The sequence below is a fragment of the Lutjanus erythropterus genome, chromosome 23 (assembly GCF_056507025.1).
Source record: "Lutjanus erythropterus isolate fLutEry1 chromosome 23, fLutEry1.hap2, whole genome shotgun sequence".
NCBI classification, from domain to species: Eukaryota; Metazoa; Chordata; class Actinopteri; order Lutjaniformes; family Lutjanidae; genus Lutjanus; species Lutjanus erythropterus.
Genome location: NC_139339.1, coordinates 4,976,871 through 4,999,663, shown reverse-complemented (window position 1 = coordinate 4,999,663; position 22,793 = coordinate 4,976,871). Strand labels below are relative to the sequence as shown.

Here is a 22,793-nt window from a genome sequence, read left to right as displayed (position 1 = left end):
GTTGTTGCTCAGTTTGTATGAAAATTGTCTGACTTGTCTATACTGATGTTCCTCTCCATTATTTCATTAATTCATAATGTAGCGACACAAGAAAGTGTGATTTCGACTCATTATCATTACTATTATTTATCTGCGGCTTCTTCAGATTTACTTTGCACGTGATCGGCATGGGTGCACTTTTTATGATTAGAACCCAACAGATGTAATCAACCGATATTTTTGGCTGAAGGTGGACTATCAGAGCTGTATCGGTCTCTATCATCGTCAGAGTTATGTGTCTGCACTGAAATGAAAGGCAGAACATAATGTAGATTGTTAGTTTTATAGGCAGCATTTTATGTTTCTATTTTTCTATTCATGATTATTAAAAATACCAGTGAAAGTTATACTGTTTCAGGACTCATGATAAAAGTGTAAAAACATCTCATGGGTCAACAATAAAAAGCAAAAACAGTCTCGCACACTGTCCTTTAGATTTACGTCTCTAGTATTAATCTACAATGCAGAAAAGTAATAAATATAAAGAAAAAAAACACTGAATCAGAAGATGTGTCCAAACTTCATATTTTTATATTTTTTTCATATTTACAAACCTTTGTGCTCAGTGTTCTTAAAGGGCTTTGGGGAAAACAACAGCACTCTCTTTATTAAAAACATTAATCTTCTGGAAAACAATAGTAAATTGAATGTAATGTTGATAAATGAGGCACACTAGGGATTTCCTCGTCCCTGAAAACCATGTGCACGCCACTTCTCACAGCCACATATCAAATCTTTTCATCTGCTTTACTTTTGCTCTTCTTATCATCTCGCCTTTTCACTCCTAACGGCCTCGACAAACATAAAACTAAACCTTCGTCTGTTAAATAAAGGTCAGACCTGGTTTACACGGCCACGTTGTCAAATATTAACTGGTCATATTGATTCCAAAAAACGGGCAACAAGAAAAATGGGTTATATTTTGTTTACTTACGTGAATGGAGAGGTGGGGCGGGGCGTTTTGTCCGCCTCGACCAATAGCGTCGCCAGGAAACGTTGACTGACGGAGATTCCAACCAATGACTGACGTGTGCAGCTGGCCAAACGTTGCACGGCACAACGTTTTTTTTTTCTCCCCCCTCGACGTTTAGGCAGACAAACTGTGGATTTATCCGTTTTTTAACCAATAACGTGCCCAAAAAGACAAAGGAGATACGTGCTCGTTTATCGTGTTGGAGGTTATTTGAAGAATTTCTGCACCGTGTGGGTTTTCTTGTGACATACGGGACCGGAAAAGAGCCGTTTTCCCCCCCGACAGCTGGTTTGCGGATTCCCCCCCATTTGCACTTGAAGTTGTGGTGAGTCTCTTGTTATTGGTGGAGTAAAGAGGGAAGATAGCTGTTTGCTACAAGAAAGAAAGAAAGAAAGGGCAACAAGAGGGGCTAACTGTCAACAATATTAATTAAAAAGTAATTTACTTTCATTACATCCTGTGTAAAAGCCTTTCTCTTAATCATTTTAAACAGTTTTTGACTTGTTGTGTTGCACCACCTAAACCGTCAGATATCAGTTTGAAAAATGGAAAAAAAAACAATTATGAAAAGATGGTAAAACAACTAAATCGTCTTATTCGTGAGAAATAGTTGTATTGTGATAGACTGCATTACTGGAATAAGTTCAAGTCCATAAAAATATGCAGTCTTTAAATGTTGGCATTTTTTAAAATCTTTACTTAGATCAGATATATGTATGGTAATATAGGCTACTATACACAGACTCTAACAGACATTAATAGCCTGTTCTTCATCATTACGATAATTTTGTTCACCGTTATATAAGTTAATGAAAGTGTAACTTGTTGAATTATCCGTTATTAATGGGCAGAAATTGTTTTATTTCCGAAGCCACGCAGGCATTTGTGTTTTGTAAGAGAGTAAAGAGTGTAGTGGCGGAGCTTGAGGGATGTTTGTTCACATGCTGCATTCGCGGACCCATTCTGAGCTCCGATTTTCGACTACGCTGACTGTGACGTGTAGGCTGCTGCTGAAAAGATGAAATCAACGGGCGTATTGCTTTCCAACCTCTTTGGCTTGTGACACTTTAATAAAGTGCAGGTGTCTGCTTGTGAATCCATGGTCTTGGGTTTTGTGTTTGAGTTGTAAAGAGCTGCACTGAAAATCTATTTTCCTTTGTGAGGCGGTTGTACTTAAATGTGTTGGAAAAGGAAGACTGGCGTAATATTAAACATGACTTATATTCAGGACTGCTTACTTTCCTGAAGTAGCTGATTGATCCACAATCCACAATTAGTAGGAATTATCATTTTTGCATCTTGTTTTTCATTTTCACTGAAAAAAACAATCAATATCAACCAACATGGGCATATTGTAAATTCAATAATATTTTGAGTAATTGTGCAGCCTTATTGGCAACAGTTTTGACAATTTTTTGATTAAGAAAATTAAGCAAAAATGCCAAAGTGGTCAAATTTTTGAAGGCGTTACTCTCGAACAATTTTCACTGTTTTCTGACACTTTGTAGACCAAAAACAACAAACAATGAAGGTAAAAAAAAAAACCCTCATTGATCTTGAAAATAGCTGTAGTTGCAGTGCTCGTATTGTGTTTATTAGCAATAGCAAGAACAGTGGTTTTCTAGTTTGTTTGTGAGAAGTTCGAAATCCTGACAGAATGGTGCAGGACCCTGACTTGAAGTTGAGGGGCTTTGCATCATCCTGAAGGGGTTTATTTAACAACAACGACCTGCTCACTGTACATTATCCATCTTACTACATTGTTAATTGTGCAAAACATTTATGTGACACAAAATATTAATTTTAAAATGATTTTACAGCTTTATTTTGCAGTAGTGACCTGCTCGCTGTTGTGGTGGAAAATCTGAAAATACAAACAGACACAATGACCAAAATTGTCTTTGTGGTGTTTTAATAAGACCTAACAAAGGATCGGTACAGTCACACTGAGAAAAAGTGTAAAGTAGCTGAGAGTGAGTCAAGAATTGCATATTTATTTTTATAGGACAAATGAGATGAGAGAAGGCTGAGCCAGGATGTGCGTATGTGTACTGGAGACAAAAGTTGTCCACCTGTGGAAGGAAGACAGAACTCATCAGTCCCATACAGCAAAAGCAACTGTGTGGTCAAGGACAGGAAAACAGGTTATAATCCTTGCATAAGAAACAATCCTGTGAGAAAACCTGCCTCATTTCAGGCTATTCCAGGCCGCTTTAAAGTACAAAATTCAACTTATAATTTTCCCGCTACACTGTACATTATCCTGCTTGTTACATGATTAAATACTAAAGAAAAATCAATAATGTGACCCAGAATAATACTTTTAAAATGATTATAGTGATTAAACAATGACTGTGTTGCTCCTCTTGAGTCTATGATCAGACCTGTGTCCATAGCAACGGTCTGTCCTTCATAACAACATTAGCAGCAGACTGCTATACAGAAATAACAGACCTTCGGATGCTGTAATTGACCAATCAGCATCAAGTATTTAACAAAGCCATGTAATAATACAACATAAATCCTACTTTGAATGAAGGTTATAATGTTCAGCTTTTGTTTCAGGCAGGCGTGGATTCAACTTAATGGATATTTTGTGGGATGTAGTTTTGCTGTCGATGTACTGAGTTTATGAGAGGTGTTTCTAATAATTAGTCTTCCCTCATTCATATAAACACGGTGGATAAAATATTAGAAACACTTTCCAACATAATGCACTACAACTCAACAGCACTCAACAGTTTATTGGCTTGAAAAAATGATGATAATGTTTCTTCGTATTGACGCTAATGATGTAAACTACTGGAACTTCTAACTAAAGAAGAAAGAACGGAAATGTGTAATTCAGGCTCTGACACGCCAAGTCTGGTGCTGTTTATTTGTGTAGTGAAATTTGTTCTTGATTAATGAGGAAAGGAACAAAAACACAGTCCATGTCTGGCCCGTTTTTTTCTCATCAGAATAAAAAAAAGCTTGGCTCTTTTTCCTCAGACTGGACAGCAGAGGAAAGAGGGCCAGTGATTTAAAATGTTTTTTTCTGCTCAGAGCACATCATTGTTGGATCTTGCTCAATCTTGCACTATTCGCCTCTGGGGAAAAGAGGAATTGAAATACTGTGGTGGGATATAACCAGATGTTTTGGTGGAACTGGTTGCGTATCTGTGAACCGTCTGTTTCTGTGCATCAATACAAATATTTTTCTGCACATTAAACAAACATCAGTTCTTTCTGACGGCGCTTTGGTTAGTTTGTTTTTCACTGGCTCTCCATATGCACTGTCCTCCTGCATACCCACGTACTAATATTTGTCACTGTTGATGCTGTAATGCAAATCAGGATGTTCTGATTGTTGTCACTTGCCCACATATGTCAATATTCAGATGAATTTAGTTATCTGAAATAGGGCAAAATTATCATCACAATACTGATACTGATATTTCCAATATTCAGATAGATCATGACATGGCAAATGCTTGCAATATCACACAGAAAATAATCAAACTGCTGTTCAAAGCAATGAAATGTGTTACTCTGTTATGTAACATAAGACCAAAGTCTTCTTACTTACAGTTATAATTACAGTTTTCTCAAAACTAGAGCTGAAAAGACTAATCGATTTATCATTATTGGAAATTTTTTAATTAAAAAATTGGCTAGAATAAGAGAAGATAAAACCTGTGATCCCACACAAGGGAAATCTACCTGTTTCTGCCACTAAATGATCAAAAGTATGGGTAAAAAAAGAATGAGTGATGGACAGAAATACAAATAAAATAAGAATAAAAATAAAGTAAAACAAAAATACAAACTATATACACCTTTAGTTCTACAAATATATGGATAATTGTTCAGGTTAATTGCACATGTTGTCATGATGTGTAACATACTAAGAGAAAAATATAAATGTTGCCTTGAATGTTGCAGCCATGTAAATGTGAGACTTTTTTTTAAACTTGCTTTTAATAATTCCAGATTTTATTTTATAACTTATATTCTGTTTATATAATTAAAAACGTAACACGTTTGGTGTTTGGACTGTTGGTCGGATAAAACTAGATATCTGAAGGTATCTTGGGTTGAGGATTGTGAGGAGGAGTGTGATTGTCGTTTTTTCACAGTTGTCGCTTGTAATACCCTCATTTCTGGGGGAACGTGAATGCAGCGCCAGACCACGTGACCGCGCCAGCTTTCTAACGTTAGCAAGGTGGCTAACAGGATTTAGCTAACTTGGGCTACGTTGCATCGCAGCACAGAGTAAATCCCCACTGGAGAAACGACGAACACGCAGTCTTCGCCGTGTAGTTGCAGTAACTTTGTGTACCGTTACACTTTGAAGCGAACGCCGAGAGCACGATGCCAGGTAACTTTAACTTTTAAAAAGCTTGATATTTGACGGTTGGCGTTGTACGTGTGCAGAGAGCTGTGGTTAATCCCCCGGAGCGGAGGCTTGTTTTGTTGACCTGCTTCACTGATGCTGCCTGCCATGCTGTAGCAGCGTGCTAGCTCGTAGCGGTGCGGGCAGCCCCGACTTTGTTTGGCCTCGAGCATCCAAACGGGAACGGCGTTTGACCTCGGCGCGTGGTTTACGCGTTGTAACAACCGTCCGTGTGTTTTCGTTTGGTGCACGGTTTGCGTCGAAGCCGTTTTCACGCTAAAGCGCCTCGCGACTTTGATGCGAATAAGTGTTTTGAGGCATCCAGCCCTCTACCCTTTGTTGTTACTGGGATAGCTTTCACCTTAGGCCCGCTCATTGACAGCACAGCTATGTGTAGCCACTGTAAACTAGCCACTTAGCATTACCTCGGCTAAAACCGTCCAATCCCTTTACCAACTTTCAGGTGGGCCTGGACACCTGGTTTATTAGTGGGTTAGCTCCGTGAAGACGTTAGCAGGCTTTAAGCCACCACCACACAGCCTCTGTTACATACAGCCGCACACTAAGAGTTACATTACATAATCTGTTATGTAGCGGGTTATTCTGTGCATTTCAACGCATCTATAATATGCAGTTACATTGAGTTTCTCTAATCTTTCCTGTGTTCCTTTTCCCTCAGCAGATCAGATCTTTGTTTGAGATTTTATTACTTTTTTTTTTCCCCCACATGCAGGGTCACAAAATAGCTTTAAGAAATTAGCAAATGAGAGAGCTGCGTCGATTAATTGATTATGAATCAATTGTGAAATGATTCGCCAACTATTTTCAGAATTGATTAATCGTTTGATCAAAATTATTCACAATTTTCTGACATTTTATAGGCAAACAATTGGTAATCGATTAATTGGCTATGAAAACGATCATTAGTTGCAGCCATAAAATGATATTAAATCACACTCTGAAGCACCTTTTGAACAGTTTTCTTCCTTTTTAAAATGGTATTATACCAAGACTTATTTTGTTGTTATCCTAATTTCCAAAATCCAATCCTCCTTTCAGCTGTTTACAATTTGGATTTTTTTTGTCAGTTAAAATTTTCCATTAACTTAAATTTTTATGGCTTCAACTAAGAATTGTTTTATTGATAAATTCATATAATGTTAATTTTCTTGCGTAAATACGTCTGTTTTGTCACAGCTGCTCTGAGTACACAATTGTCAAATTGCTTGTTTTCTTCATCCCATAGTCCAAAACCCAAAAATATTCAATATACAATGATTTAAAAGAATTAGTGATTAAAATGAGGCCAATCGATTAGTTGTTGACTGTTAAATTGATTGCCATCTTATCGATTAATCGAGAAAATAACCTGTAAAAATAAACATTAGTTGCAGCCCTATTTACAATTGGGATGAATGAGTTGACTTTGAAAATGTCTTAATATTTCCATAAACTTAAATCTATATGGCTTCAACTAAGACTCATTTTCATAATTAATTGATGTAACATTCAGATCCTCTCTTTTGACAATATGTACTTGAATTAAGAAAAATATCAAATACACATGAATATGCTGCATATAAAACTAAAAATTAAATACCTGGATTGTGTTTCGTTAACTTAAAAATGATTGACATTTTGATTTATGCAAGACATTATAAATTCTGACCGGTTTAGTCTGTAAAGTGGCAGATAATTGTAAAATAAAAGTCCACCATAGTTTCAAAGAGCCCAACGTTTTGCTTCAAGTCTTTTTGTCCGACTAACCGTCCAAAACCTCAAATATTTAATCTGCAGTTAATTGAAAAGCTGCTGAGTGAGGGTTTGTCTTTGCTTGATAAATTGCTGGTTTATTGGTAGGTTGTCAAAACAGTTGCCAAATAACGTATCATTGGTTATATTAGTTTTTTCATCCCTGTTAAACAGAAGTACACCTAATTAATTTGAATTTATTGGAAATTTATCCTGCAGTGTTGGCCTTCATTGTGGCCCTTGAGACTAGAATGGCTTCAGTCATCAGGTCAGAAAATGTCGATCATGTCCAGCCAGAATGAAGCTGAAAGTGTATCGGATCATAACGTAATTTGACCCAGAACTAGCAGCAGTTTTTATTAATTTTCTCTGAATTGTGACGCTTTCTGTGGCAGAGCGGCATTTTACCTTCCCACCGTTTATCCTTCACCTTCATTGAACCGGATCAAATCCACGCTCTGCTCGCAGGCGTGGAGGATGCTGGGCTCCGCTAACTGAATATTACATGGTGACCAACGCATGGTTACGCAACCTGAACATGTTAAGTGCTACATGCAGAACATAATGGCACAGTGCTCGCTGTCTGCACTTTTCCTTATTCATTCGGGGTCAGCCGCCATGTACTCGTGTCAGCTGAGCAGAGGCATGTTCACACCGACTCCTCACAACTGTTAGAATTGATTTTTAGGGCTGAGAATTCACATGATACTTTTTAGCTTTTAAGGATGTCAGACTTTTTGAAGAGCTCTTTTTAATATGGAAGCAAGTTTTCTCATTTATTTACTCTATTGATTCTTTTTCAATTAGTGTTTTTTTCTTTAAACTAAATAGGTGATAACTGCCTATCATAAGCCCAAAGGGTTTTTTTTTGTAGAGCCGCAAGAATTAGTCAGGTTAATCGATCAGTTAATCAAAAGAAAATCACTTGTAAACTATTTTGTGAATCAATTGTTTGTCATTCATTGTCATCCATCAAGCAAAAATGTCAGACATTTGTTGGACCACCTTCCTAAAGTGAGGATTTCTTGCTTATTTTGTTGTTTATGATAGTAAATGTAAAGTCTTTGGGTTTGTTGGACAAAGGAGCAATTTGAAGTTGCGACTTAGGACTCTGGGAAAGTGTGAGGAGCATTTTATCGACTAAACAATAAAAATTTAATCATGAAAATAACTGAAAGAATAATCTGTAAGGCAAATAATTGCTGCAGCCCTGTTTTGTTCAGGCATCAGTCCAGATATTTATCTGGCATTTTTGCTTGATAAATGACTTGCACAATAATTAAACTCTAACTTCCATGCATGTCTAATGGACAGTTTACAGGTTGTCATCTTGGGTAAACCTCATTGCTGTCTGCTTTGTTTTTTCTTACTCAAATGCCTGGAATTAAATGCAGCACATCTTAGATTTTAGAGCATTTATTTAAAAGTTGTCGTTCATAACACTTAGGCACCAATAAAAAGCCATTTTTGAACATTAGGGCTGCAACTATTATCTTCATCAGCCGGTTATTTTCACAATTAACTGTTTCGTCTGTAAAATGTTAAAAAGAAAACTGTTAAAGTCCTTAAATTGCTTATTTTGTCCAGCCATCAAGTCCAGACTCTTCATTTGCTCTCATGAATGACAAGCTGGAACCAGCAAATGATCAATCAGTTGATGATAGCTGGCATTTTATTTGTTTTCGATTGATTAATTGACTAATCGTAGCAGCTCTCGGCACACTGGCACGCTCGCACATACAGACCTAAAACGTTTTGAACATGCTGGCACTTTGCTTAACCAGAGCAGAATTAAATTTAGGCCTGTCGTACTCTCTCTCTCTCCTGTCCTGGGTATTATTTGCCTTTGTAAATCTTTGCACCGCATAATTAGACTGTTTTATGATTGACCACAGATAGGCCGACAGAATCTCAGGCAGACACACCTCCTCTGAGTCCACTAACCTACTTAGATTATACATGTTTATTTGAACTCCTCTGAAGGACACCGTGTCCGTACTGTCACAGCACACGGGGAGCAGCGATCCGTCTCGGGTCACACTCGGCTCACATGTGTTTGTTACATCGACCGGGACGGAGACAGCAGGTATAGGCGTCATCGTAACATTATGTCCTGAATTTGAAATCGGCTGGGAGAAGCTGCCGGGAGTTTCAGGAAGCAAGTCAGCCCTCGCAAGTCAGACATTGCAATGGTGTGTCTGCATCAGGCTGACCCCGGGGCTGTGTGCACGGCTCGGTTGAGATCATCGTTTTCTCTCTCTCTCTCTCTCTCTCTCTCTCTCTCTCTCTCACTCTCTCACTCTCTCTCTGTGTGTGCGCTGTGAGGCCACAGTTGAGTCATGACAAGTCTGTTGGAGCTGGCTGGCAGTCTGAGGATTATGTCATTATAGTGGGCATTTATCATCAGAGCTGGAGTTCGGTGTCTGTGTCGCTCAAGTAGGGACGCACAATCAATCACGTATGATCACTTTTTTTGTCATAATTAGGTGCGGTGTACAAATATCAATACAGATGATACTTATCCACACGGATACTTGCTCTTATTATTGATACTACTTGCCATAATTTGGTGCGAAAAATAAAATCATGGCATGAAAACTTGTGAAAAGACTCAACAGATTAATACTTTTTTTTACAGAAGTGACAAGTTAAATAGTTTCAGAAGTTGTTGCATTTAGCTGCATATTTGTTAAATTTAGTAAAGCAAACATTGATTGCGTAAAGGCAGAGCTTAAATCCAACTCATGACTGTTCTCTGACCAGAGCCATGCAGTCGTCACCCCGCCTCCCACCACGTCTCAGTGAACCAAATCTAACATCACTGACAACAAAACAGTTCTGACTTTTCTTTCACTTTTTCTAGTAAAGTTCATCAGTTAACTTCACAAGTACACTTTGTTTTTTCTTGATCATTTTGCCTAAGAATTCAAATTAAATGCTTTTTCCGTCTGTCAGATCAGATATTTTTATAGACCAGTGTCAGACAATAATTTGTCTGCTCCTATGCTTATCATGCGTCCTTACTTTTTACGCACAGTCAAGCTTTTCATGTGTGGCTGAAAGGTATTGCAATACAAAATTTAACTGCACTGTGTAAAGGTGGAGCAATAAGAAGGAAAAAGGCCAGATGGATGAGGGGGGGGGGGGTTATTTCAGTATATTAACTGATTTATAAACTCTTGTGACAGATATCATATACCTATATAAATGCATTAGGCCAAATATCAACTGGTTATATCAGCTGCCTGAAACATCTGTCTGGCTCTAGATCAAGTTCCTTACATGCTATGTTGATCAAGAAAGCCCACACTCATGTCGCCATGTTATCACCACCATAGCCTATAGCTATTACTTTGTTGGCTAAAAATATGGCATTAGGTGACAGAATAACTCATCCAGCACGCCCCCTGGCAGCCTGTTAGTTAACGCCAACTACATCACTGTGACATCACTCCATGCAGGAAGAAGAACTCGTTTTTCAAGAGGAGAACTCCACTTTCTCAAACAATATAGCAGCACTGAGGAATACTGCTTCAACTGATAACATTTGCCATCAGCATTAACTGGACATCCACAGAAAGAGCGACGAATTTTCCCACAGATGTGTGGGTTACAGCTGCAGCCTCTGAATTGCGACATGCAGCACCATGATGAACGATGACTCACTGATTTACGTAACTTTTTTTTTTCTACTAATGTTCCTTTAATTTGCACTTTTCTATGACATTTTCATCTCAAACTCGGATTTAAAACCTAACGCGACTCGATTTTTTTGCTCCACACGATGAAGCTAAACTTAGTACGGAAATGAGGAAGCTGACGTGATGTTTTATATTTTTCTTTATTACTCTGGGCGTTTGTTTGCCGGTGAATGTTGCTCTATGTCTTCATGATGTCAGTGTGGGCTTGTGTGTTTTCCTGCTTAATAATAATACACTGTGGCCTCCTTACCGCAGCGCTGCAATTCACCAAGCTGAAAAAAAAAACTATTGATTGCGGTCGTAAAATGTCAACGACTCTATTAAGCCTTCACACTCATTTGGGTGTTTGCACTAAGAACATTTTTAGATCTCGCAGAGTAGTTTTGGAGACCAGGATCAGTTCCCAGCTGCTTCTTATTCTGCTGTTTCTTATTCAGATCATGAGATATGGAAAATTGTTCTTTGGCGGTTTTATTGTTTATGAGCAGCGAGACTCGATGAAGGCTTTTCCACCCGTGGGAGCCGTTTTCCAGCTGTAACTAAAACGTAATTGAGATGCTGCTAATTTGTTCATTTTGGATCCGGGGCTGAAACATTGGAGCCTCGATTCAGATGTGATAATTTAACAGCCAATAAGACCCAGCTGTGGGCAAATGACTAGGAGAAGAGTCAAGTTATCTGGCCTCAAGATGGTGGCGCAGGGTGTTTGATTTGTTTTGAAGTTTAATGAAGATGGACCAGATTTCAAAACTATTCTGCTCATGTAACTTGTGTTCTCATGCAGAGCCGGCTGAGATGAGCGGTCCAGAGGTGGCCAAGACACCGGGAGGAGGAGCTCCGGGCAAGGAGGGGAAGGAGCCAGTGGCCAATGGGCACGCAGGAGAGGGCAATGACGCCAACCCATTTGCTGAGTACATGTGGATGGAGAATGAAGAGGAGTATAACAGACAGGTGTGTGCTCATATAAAATTTTCATAGATATAAAGCACGTATAGTCTTTTTTTTCCCCTTTTTCTCTTTCCTTTTAAGGCTGCAACCAACGAATATTTTCATTTTTCATTAATTTGTCAAGTTTTTTCTCAATTAATTGTTTAGTTGTTTGGTGAAAAATGTCGATCCGTGTTTGCCAAAGCCCGAGATGATGCTTTGTTTTGCCCACAACCCAGAGATATTTAGTTTACTGTCATAGAGGAATAATTAAACCAAAAAATATTCCTATTTAAGAAGCTGAAACCAGAGAACGATGACTTTTTATTCAGAAAATTATCAAAAAAGTTGGCGCATGATTTAATAATTGTCTTGTCTGGTTCCCATTTTGTTTTATCATACTGCCCACACATATACTGTCTGTCATCAGTAATTAGATTGAAAAAAATCTGTGTCAAAGTTCCATTATTGTGGGCTTTGACTTTCACATCAGCAAAACTTTGTCTCTTCATTCATTTCAATGAGACAACTGTGTTGATGCAGAGGACCCTGGTGAAAAACACAGGTCTGTCCAGCCAAAAAGTTAAACTCGTCTCAACTTTGGCTGCAGCACAGTGCAGCGTCATCTGCCTCTGCTGGCCAATCGAGAAATGCCAAGTAGGATTATGTTTAAGGTCAATTAGAAACAGTGTCTCCATTACGTGGTTTGTCCACCAGAGAGCACCGACATGCTCAGCTTTGCTCTGCTAAAACGTCCCACCGGGCATAACAGTCCTTAAAAAAAAAAAAACACCACCACCACAAATGTAATGGATCTTTATTTTGTGTGTGGTAGCAGCTGATAGTTTTAAATATTTTATCTGTATCTGCTTCTAAAATCCTTACCTGTATTATCTGCTGTATAGTTCTAAGTCTGATAAGCTAAAAATCCAACTTCAGTGATAAATCCATGAGTTTGAAGGCTTATTATTTTTGATTCCGTTTTGCACGAGTGCAGTATGCCGCCCGTGAATAACAGTGAAGTTTCAAGTCAGTATGTTCCAGGAAATGTTAAACAATTAAAGACTTGTGCAAGAAATGAAGAGATTCTTTCCACTGAAGATTTTTAATTTGAAACAAATACAGGAAGTGTTGAGCGTGTGTTAACAGTGTAATGCATTACCTTTTAACAGAACGAACAGCAGTGCATCAAAATAAGGCTTTGTACTTACTTTTCCATCTGCTATGTTACCGATTGCACCGACAAACTAAAGCTAACTGGCTAACACAGCTGACAGTCAGGAGCAGGGTTATATCGGTTATTTCAAAGGGAAAATTATGAACTCATTGTTTAACTTTCCAGCAGTGTAACTTATAAACTAGTTAACAACTTAGCTCTGCACCAGTCTGCTCAGTTGCTACATGCGCTGCAGAGACTGCACACATTTCCCATGATGCCTTCTAGTGCTGGAACACATCAGCAAACTTAAACTATTCAGAAGATTTCAAGTTTGCTGTTGTATGTTCCAAAATGTAAACTTTTTTTTTTGTTTGTGCTGGTATAAGCTATAGTTTTAACCATGAGTGAGGTGGCTGTTACATTTCTTGACAGCAGCTGCGTAGACCGTCCTTCCAGAGTTGATGGTGCAGTGAGGCTCCACTAATATCTCTTGTACTTACCAGACAGTTGCATAACATGACATGTCAGCTCAGTCGGTGGGCGTAAAATCAAACTGGTTTTGGTTCGTACAGGCGACCGGTAAAACCGGAAACCGACCCAGCCCTGCTGCTGTTAATGGATGGAGCCCAGGGCTCCCCCCTCCCTGGATCTTCTTACCAGTACCTGCACCGGCATGCCCACACCAACACACCAAGCTCTGTGTTAATAAAGTGTGAAAACGTATGGAAATGTTAGCATCCCTCCCTCCTGCAGCTGCTTTCCTAGATTGTGGTCTTTGCTCTGTTGCTTGGATTGATCAGGATTTTCTTGTAATGAATTGCCCCTGACGTGCACCTGTACCCCTCTTTTCTTACATTCGGTTCTCCCATTTTATCTTGCTTTCCGCTGTCCCACACCCTCCTTAATCTTGCCCCACATACACGCTCCCTTTTATGTCCTCCATTTCTCACTCTTCCTGTCCTCTCCCCTTGTTTTTCTTCTTGTGGATCTGAGGTAGAAAAGTGCCTGTAACAAATCATTTTTCCTCCAGTATTCAGTAGCCCTCCCTGCTCTCTGTATCTTGACCTCTCGAGTCTTTTTCTCCTGATTTGCTGGATGAGTCATGAGTTCTAATGCACCACATTACTGAGAAGATTTCTCTTTGGGGAACCTTCCACCTACTTGTCATGCAAATTATCTCCTATTCCTCCTCTGTCCATTCATCCTCTTGCCCCCCCCCCCCCAATAACAACAATTTTTCTCTGCCGTTGCATTCGTGTCACTCGTCTCTCTCTTTCTTCTCCCCCTCGTCATCTCCCAGGTGGAGGAGGAGCTGTTGGAGCAGGAGTTCTTGGAGCGCTGCTTCCAGGAAATGCTGGAGGAGGAGGACCAGGATTGGTTCATCCCTTCGCGTGACCTCAACAACCAGGGGGTGGGGCAGCTGCAGCAGCAGCTCAATGGCCTGTCCGTCAACGATCACCACAGCAACCTGGAGGAAGTGGCGGTGAGTCAGAGATGCATGTCATTTCACCAGACTTTTTTTAATCTCACTCTTGCAGCTGATGGAGGCCTTCTACTTATCGTGTAGTTTTATATAACTATTCTTAACAACACTGAATATAAAACAACTTGAACATTATCAGAAGTAGATGGGTACCTGTTGTACACGAAAATGGTTGAGTTTGCTGATTACAATTTAGGCTTTTCTAAGAGAATTTTTGCAGTCTTATGTAGAAATTAAAGGAATATTGACTTTAGCATCTAATTATTAAAAATGCTTACGGACAACAGAGAAAAATATAAACTTTTAAGTGTAGATTTCTAACTTTACGAGGTTCACCTGAATGCACAATGAAGCCCTGTCCCATTGGTGTGTCTCACACCTGAAAAATAATTATTTACATTACAAGACTACTGCCATTAATAAGTAAGTTACTATTCCCTGTAGGTAATGTTAACAAGTTACAGTACTTTATGCGTTACCAAAAATTCAAACTTATTACACAGCTGACAACAATAAAACAGGCTTGTGATGAACCAGTTAGCTTCTCAAAACGCAAACCTACATCTAAACTATAAAAGCACACAGGCTTTTCCAAAGTTCTCTCTAGTTTACTCTTTGTCACCAGGTGACAGGTGCAGGTACTTGAATTGCAAAACTAAGGTGATATAATGCTTGTTACAACAAAAAAAGTAATCGGAGTACTCACCACAATGACAGTAAATGTATAGTAATATACCCAAACACAAGAAGAGAGAAAATCAATAGAAAACTGACAGTTAATGTAGCAAAAATGTAAATGGTTCAATATAAAACAGCAGGAAAAGCCTCTGCAAACCCTACAGATAAGATATCTAATACACAATTTAAAGAATATATTATAATACAGATACACTATATATAATATAAATTAAACGTGTGCAAATGTGAAGTTTATTTTTGATTAAAAATGCAGTGAGGTTGTGCAGTAGTATAAAATTGCACAAAATAACCACGAGCAAATTCAATCTGGTGGATAACCGTCTGAAATTTACTCATCAAATGGAAAATCCACCCACATTTGATGCTTGGCTGGTTTAATTTCAGACCCTGCTGCTTCATTATCTGATCGACCTTTATAGAGACCACCATCGCACCATTTACAAGAATATCTGCTATTCAATCGGAGCGCCATTATCATCAGTCAAGAGTTTAGATCCTCACTCTGTGTTTTTTTTTTTTCTCCTGCAGAGGAAGAGCATCTTGAATCCCGAAGCGAAGGAGTTCGTCCCGGGGAAGAAATACTAGGAGTCCCCCTCACCCCCATGGAGCCTCCACACGCGCGCGCACACACACACACACACCAGTCCTCACATATTCTCAGAGACTCTGGCGGCCATGACCGCGCACACACTGATTCTCTCTCTCACACACACGCACACACAAACACACACCTACACACTTGAAGTCAGTGGCGTGCTGGCAGGCCCAGTCGGGGGGTGGGGGGATTTCTTTTTCTCTTCTTTTTTTTTTGTTTCTTTAATCTTTTTATTTTCCTGTTTGTTTCTTGTAAACTGAGGGACATTGGGAACAGGGGTGGGGGATGGGTGTAATACCAGCACCGCCCTACTGCGGGCGCTAGCTCATCATCGCATTTCAGATGACACTGTTGATGTTTATAGAGCATTCGGATCTCATTCATGTCCCCTCGGACCCGAGGCAGCTACCAGCGAGTGATGCCAAGACAAAAGTTCAAAAACCAGAATCAACTTGAAAAATCGGGAGTTAATTTGTTTGCTGTCAAATTTGTTCAAACAAAAAAAAAAAAACATCGCCAGTAGGTGGAGGGTTTCTATGACGACGAGGTTAGAGAGCGACTAACATTTCAGGGGACATGATGGGTTTCTGCAGCTGCTCTGTAGACTCACCACGGTCAGTCAAAACCCGTTAAAACGTTGCTTCTCGCAACAGTCTTGCTCACCCAGAGATGCGGGTTCTTATTTGTATCCGCAGCGGCTCCGTTCCAAACCAAATACAGACCCCCGCACGGTTGTGTTTTTAAACGTGATGGTCAAAAAACGGACGTGGACAGGTGGAATCGTGGATGAGAGATTATTTTCCCCCCAATTTATGTGGAAGTCCATGTTTTGTCTTTTGTCCAGCGGAGGTGTGAGAGTCTTTCCGGTTACACACGTCAAGATGAGTTTTTCAAACCTTTAAAAAAAAAAAAAAAACTGTTATCCTCAATTTTCTCTGTTTTGTTGGGCTTCATCCTTCAGTTCAGTTTGGATTTCTGTGGTGTAGCGAACAATCTTGTTACCGGGGGAGTATTTGGTCTGGAACCGCGTCGCTGCCTCTCTCTGCCGGAACAACTTGGTTTGTCCAGCATCAGATCAAGTGTCCATATCCAAATCAGGTTTTCAAAATAGCCTCTCCTCCTCTTTTTTCTTTATTTTTTTTTTTTTTGTTTTTTTTTTTCTCCCCTCTCTCCATGTTTTGAGGATGAGGCATTTTCTGTCTCTACTGGGTAAAGTAACCTGTGGTGTCCATTCAGTCCTGTTTGCAGGGAGGGGGGGAAACATGAGGGGACAGTATTGTCAGAATAAAGCAGTATGAAACACGTGGCTGACAGTATGGCCTCCTTGCTGGTCTTCTCTTTGTAAGTTGAGTTCTTTGGGGAAGTTCTGCTTTTTAACCATAAATCTGGCTTTCCCTGAAGCATCGGCCCGTAGTGCGAGCGCAATCTCCGTTAAGTCGTGAGCCACTAGGAAAAAGTTGTGTATATGTGAAGATGCTTTTTAGGAAACCCAGATTTTTATAAACCGTAATCGTGAATTATTGAGTCTGTTTTGGCTCTAAAATGCAGAGGCAGTATCGTCATAAGGGAAAAATCTTGTGATCTTATAACATCTTTATTCCACTGTTCATTTGTGGGTATTACCAGTGATAATGTCTTGTGTATTTGACTGTATTAGTGTTAAGTAGACACTTGGGCGCTCGTACTTCGCTGAAGTATCCGACAGGTGACAGCGCTTCTTTACATCCGTGCAGCTCTCGGCTGTGTCCTCAAGTGTGTCCTTAAAGCGTGCAGTAGAGATCGGTTAAAATGGAACTTCCTCACACAGTGTTTGGACCACAGCTGTCGAATGGCACCCTGGTGAAGCCAATAGGAATGTCCGCCAGGTGGATTGTACAACATGAAATCATTTTTGGTGATTTTGTTTAGATGAGTTAGATGACGGAAGCCGTTTAAAAAAAGAAAAAAGGAAAAAAAAAAAAAAGAGGTCCAGAAGACACAGAGTATGAATTTCAATACAAATAAAAATAATGAAAAAAGTCAAATAAAGATGTTAAAGACAAACTCCCTTTGTCAGTCTTTTGTTGAATGTATATGATACACACTGATGAGCCCGGACACACACACAGCCTCAAAAACTGGTGACTAATTCCTCATATTCACACAGCGTTTGCAGTAGTATTGGTGACTAATTGACAGGTAATCTTCAGGTAATGATTCAGTGCTCTATAACAGTGTTCCTCAACCCTGGTCCTCAGGGACCCCTGCTCCAACACACCTGATTCAAATGATCAGGTTGTCAGGCGCCTGCAGAGGCTTGATGACGAGCTGATCATTTGAATCAGGTGTGTTAGAGCAGGGAAACATAAAACATGCAGGGCAGGGGTCCCTGAGGACCAGGGTTGAGGAACACTGCTCTATAACTCAGTATGATGCACAACTTTACACAAAAAGTGGAATTGTAAGGAAATAAACTAATAAAGAACTACTTAGGAGTTACTCAGTATTATGGATTACTTTAGTGGCCACAGAAAGAGTAAGTAATAGTAAAATAATGATGAAGTAAGGGACAACTTAGTAACTGCTCAGTATTATGTATCACTTTTCTTGGGGTGCACAAAAAATTAAGTAATCAGTGATGATGAGTTGTAACTAGTTTTCTTCTTGTTCACCGGCTGGTTCAGAGCGAATCGTAATTATTTACCATTTAGTCCTCCATTAGGAATTATTAGTCAATACCTATTAATGATTCATCAGTTATCAAGTTGTTTCTGTTTAGCTTGTAACTCATAAACTGATGGTTTACTTGCAGAGTCATTTGTTCCCTGCTAACCCAAAATTTTATGCCCCTTTTTGCGTAGTCTCACCAAGTTGGAGCTCGTAACATTTTGTTGTGGTTATGAGCAGCATAAAAATGTCACTTCTGATATTTATGTGCTAATCTGAAGAATGCAGCTCAGGTGTGACTGCAGCCGCCGACTGTGAGCGGACACGTCCTCTGCTGTGGTTTCGGTTGTAGCCATCGCTGCGGCGGCAGCTGTAGCTCTGTGGCCGTGAACGGCTGAGACGCTGGCCGGCAAGATACGGTTCTGCTATCAGTTACGACGGCTATATAAAGGGTTTCAGGAGTAACCGACTCAACCATGTCAAAGCACGCCTGTCATGGAGGTTAGCCAGCATTACACGTCAATAAATTGCGAATCACAGCCTCGCTTATTGCTCATCGCAGCCAAAGCAATAACCATGGTCATAATCGCAGCCGAACAGTCTAATCACAGCTAACTACAGCTTGTCACAGCAACAGCATCTCATCCTAATTGCCTCCCTGCTAGTTATCTTAAAATTAGCTATTTAATTCAAAATAAATGCAAGTTTAAATTCATTTAAATCTCCTCTCAACAGGAGGATGACACCAAGCACACACATATTTGACTTGTGTCCTTTGGGTGGCAGCCAGCAGATGGTTTACTGCTGTTATGACTCATCCTCAGCTTCTGTATCCTCAGGCAACATAACTGAGAATTACAGACACAAGACTTGACCGCTGCCTCAGTTAGGAAGTATTTTTCATCTGCAGGAAGTGTTTCTGCCTGAAAAAGGGTGGATGGTTGGACAAAGAAGCAGCACTCTTTAACATTTATTGTTATCCTGCAGCACTTTAAGCTGATTCATCGAGGCTGAGACGAAACACCAACAATTATACATATATTTTTTAATATGCTGTGTTTTGGGACAAACGTTTAAGTTCAGAGTGGACGATGATGATGATAGTGAAAATCACTCTGCTGGATCTCAGGCCGGGCCCACTAAGAGGAGACACACACAAGATAACAAAAGATAGAAGAACACAAAATTGTCAGTGGGCAGGAGTTGAGTTTAGTGTTCAGTCGACCCTCTGCTTACCACAGCAGTGTAGCTGGATTGGTACTCTGTCAGCCATGGCTCCCTGCTGGGCTCTGTGCAGGAGACAGCTGGCTGCACACGGGCCAGAGGTAGCGTGCTGCAACGACGGACGCCGACAGGGAGGGTTTGCATCTTGAAGCGACAACTATTGGGGCACTCAGCTTCCCATGGACAACTGAGAGCGAGGGGAAAAGAACGAGAGCGTAAGAAAACAACACAGAGGGTACGAGAGGGTTACGTGAGAAGGATGTCTGTGGTTTACCAACTGTACTGCCTGGATGGAGGCTGAAGGACGACGCTGGTTTCCAGTCCAATAGCTGGTTTCAAACTCCTCAAACAGGCGCAGTTATCCCAACTTCCAGCATCTAATCAAAAGTGGGAATTAACAAAGTCCTGTCACTCAAATACTGCATTAAATCACAGTTTATTTGCACGTTATTGTGCACAACCCTGAACAATATTCTTGGCACTGACATGTTTGCTGAATTAAGCAGGAACTTCCATAAAAAAAGACGGCACCTATATGGCAGCATATGTCCAAAACCTGTATGCAACTTTTAGCATTAATGGGGCCTCCACAGATGCGACAGTTACCCATGATGCCATGCACACAGATGCTAACTTTTGAACTTTGTACTGGTAATACTCTGGTCTTTTTCCTCTATATACATTTTATTTACAAAAAATGATGAAGCTGATGAAGTAAAATATTAAATATATTGTCTCTGTACTGTTTTCAGTTGAATATATGTCTGTTTTCTTTCAACTGACTCATATGTTAGCATGTTAACTTTGTTTTTAGATTATATCATTCATCATTACATATATGTTTTCTGAATATTACCTGTAACCGTGTAACCTCACAAAGTGGCTCTAACTTTATGTTATTGTAGAAGGTTGATTTGTTTTTAGTTAAAGTTTATGCATCATGAGACGTGTGTGTTTTCCGTCTGTGTGTGAGTTGTTCTACCTTTAAATGTGATGACTGTACTGGAGATGACAGGAAGGTGGAGCAGATGCTGCAGCCAGGCTTCTCTGCAGGCAGGCTGAAGGAAATCCTCACAGCGGGCCGGACCGACATGAGATGACAGCACAATCACACCTAAAAATGCACAAATATAGAACTGATTTATAACCATTACTCGTGATTCTCTGCTGCAGCAGCCACTGGGGCAAATAACCTCGAGTTTGATGGCTGTTAAAACAACAGCATGATAAAAAAAATGTCAGATTTAAGTGGAAGAATCTGGTGAATTTCAGAAAGCACAAATCAAAAATACTTCAAATGTGATTGCTTAAATCATTCCTGAAGTTAAAAAAAAAAGTCATCTAACCTTCCTCGTAGAGGACGTCAATCTTGTGCTGTGGCTCATCTTTTGCCTCCTGCTGCTCCGACACATCAACTGTCAATAGAGGACAGTGGACTGAGTACCAGCACAGCTGCCAGGTTACATGTCTGTGTGTGTTTGTGTGACTCCTTACCCTGTCCACCAAAAACATGGTGCAGCTGACCGCTCTCCTCCTCGCCAAGTAAAGGCCCAGTCTCCCTGGCAGCTCCCACGTCCTGTGTCCCGGCTCCTGTCAGGGTGGAGCCAACAACCCCGGACGCCTCGGAAGCGGAAGGAGCGAAGGTGCCAAATGGAGGCAAAAAGGCAGGGAGGAGGGAACACGAGGCAGGCTGAGGGATAGAGCACAGAAAGAGTGAGAGGTGATGCTCACAGAAAGCTGACTAATGAAGGACATAATTATGTGTTATTGTGGTTCACCTGCCAACAGCCATAGGTGCTGTTAGTTGTCTTGTAAAAATATTGATGGAATAAAGGCCAGGTTTCACGATCAGTCTATGAAAATAGCATGGCAGAGAGTCAATCCATCAATCAATCAATCAATCTGTCTGTGTACCTATATATCTATCCATTGATCTGTCAAACCTGAGGTGAGTGGATCAGCGCAGGAGCAGCTGAAGTCCTGGGCTTCATCTGGTCGACCTGTGGGTGGCGCTCTCCGGGAGGTTTATAGTCATGGCTGTATGTGGTGACAAATCTCTCCCACGGCATCAGCCCCAGAGTCTGAAAGGGAAAAACAAACATGCATGGTGTCCGTTTTACTAAGAGGAGTTAACTGTGTGTGTGAGGATGCTCAGACATAAACACAGTTCACCCAAAGACAGGATTCACATCCCACAGTGTCAGAACGATGGTTTGACCGAGCAAAGCTTTGGCACTATTACCATAAAATACCATAAAACTATTACCATAAAATGAAAGTACTCCATTACAAAATTAAATCTTGTGAATATATGAATGAATATAAGCCTGTGAAATTTAAAAGTTTAAAGTCAACACTGACTTCTAGTTTCACACAGGACTTACTTTCTCTATAGCTAAAGGGTATAAATAATCAAATAATAACAATGCCCAAATGCTTTATAAAAATGAACTTATGGTTGCTAACTTTGTGGTGCACACAAAGTTAGCAACTAGCTAGCTGGTGAAAATAGTGGAGCATTTAACAATTTCACAGGCAAGAGACAGAAAACAGAGCTCAAAGGAGACTTGTCAGGTCACCAGAAACAAACTTTTAAGCCATTTTGACATGAAACAGTGGGTTAAACACAGGTGTTAGCAATGATGCTAATTAAGGCCCCATTCCATGCAGTTCAATCAGAGTCAGGGTGCTGCTATTGTGCATGTTGGCTCACTGGAAAGACTCTGCTACATTAAATGGAATGGGATCTTATTTAGCATCAATGCTAACACCTGTGTTTACCCCACTATCTCATGTCAAAACACCTGCTGTCCAAAAAGTGCAACTGTTTGTTGTATCGACTAACATTAAAAGTTGTTAAGAATCTACTGTGTCAGTTTTGTGAGTTTGTTTCTGCTGCTCCCAAGTGGCCAAACGTTGGTTATTGCAGGACCTGTCTATTGCATTATTAATGAGAAAAAAAAGTGTAAAACATTGGTGTTAATTTGCATTTTTATGGTAGGAAACATTTTGTTCTGCAGTAACTATTACTGCAGGACAATGCATCCTTATAACTACAAAGTGACATCACATTTCTCAAACAGTTCTTGTTTATGTTTTTGTTTAAGTAAAATAATTGCAGTGATTAAGATTTGTGAGAAAATCACTGCACTAAGAAAGGAGAAAAGCAGAATTTAGATGCACCCTCAGAAGTTTTGATCTAAACAAATGAAAGCGAGAA

General features: G+C 40.0%; 2 protein-coding genes across 3 annotated transcripts; one reads left to right on the top strand and one right to left on the bottom strand.

Annotated features, from left to right (window-relative positions):
• Positions 1–1,107: 1,107 nt before the first annotated feature.
• Positions 1,108–17,746, top strand: paip2b (poly(A) binding protein interacting protein 2B). Of its 2 annotated transcripts, none has more exons than XM_084712204.1 (4): positions 1,108–1,337; positions 11,625–11,791; positions 14,227–14,409; positions 15,637–17,746. In XM_084712204.1, exons 2-4 carry the CDS (start codon positions 11,636–11,638, stop codon positions 15,691–15,693), a joined length of 396 nt encoding a protein of 131 aa, XP_084568330.1. In that variant the 5' UTR covers positions 1,108–1,337; positions 11,625–11,635; the 3' UTR covers positions 15,694–17,746. The 2 variants fall into 2 exon arrangements, with proteins under 2 accessions (XP_084568330.1, XP_084568329.1); XM_084712203.1 differs by lacking the exon at positions 1,108–1,337 and adding an exon at positions 5,213–5,372.
• Positions 17,747–19,448: 1,702 nt separating this feature from the next.
• Positions 19,449–22,793, bottom strand: LOC146305490 (uncharacterized). Its single transcript, XM_084713017.1, has 7 exons — positions 21,517–22,793; positions 21,352–21,426; positions 21,068–21,263; positions 20,920–20,988; positions 20,556–20,687; positions 19,848–19,950; positions 19,449–19,760 (listed from the first exon to the last, which is right to left on the bottom strand). The coding sequence occupies exons 1-7, from the start codon at positions 21,673–21,675 to the stop codon at positions 19,559–19,561; spliced, it is 936 nt and encodes a 311-aa protein (XP_084569143.1). The 5' UTR covers positions 21,676–22,793; the 3' UTR covers positions 19,449–19,558.

Excerpts from the sequence above, each read along its gene's own strand:
- LOC146305490 (XM_084713017.1), bottom strand. The coding sequence starts at position 21,675 with ATGTTTGTTTTTCCCTTTCAGACTCTGGGGCTGATGCCGTGGGAGAGA. Across the intron at positions 20,688-20,919 it reads TGACGTCCTCTACGAGGAAG|GTGTGATTGTGCTGTCATCT; the intron begins GTTAGATGACTT and ends GTGCATTTTTAG. Across the intron at positions 19,951-20,555 it reads TACAGTCATCACATTTAAAG|ATGCTGGAAGTTGGGATAAC; the intron begins GTAGAACAACTC and ends ACTTTTGATTAG.
- paip2b (XM_084712203.1), top strand. Across the intron at positions 11,792-14,226 it reads AAGAGGAGTATAACAGACAG|GTGGAGGAGGAGCTGTTGGA; the intron begins GTGTGTGCTCAT and ends GTCATCTCCCAG. Across the intron at positions 14,410-15,636 it reads GCAACCTGGAGGAAGTGGCG|AGGAAGAGCATCTTGAATCC; the intron begins GTGAGTCAGAGA and ends TTTCTCCTGCAG.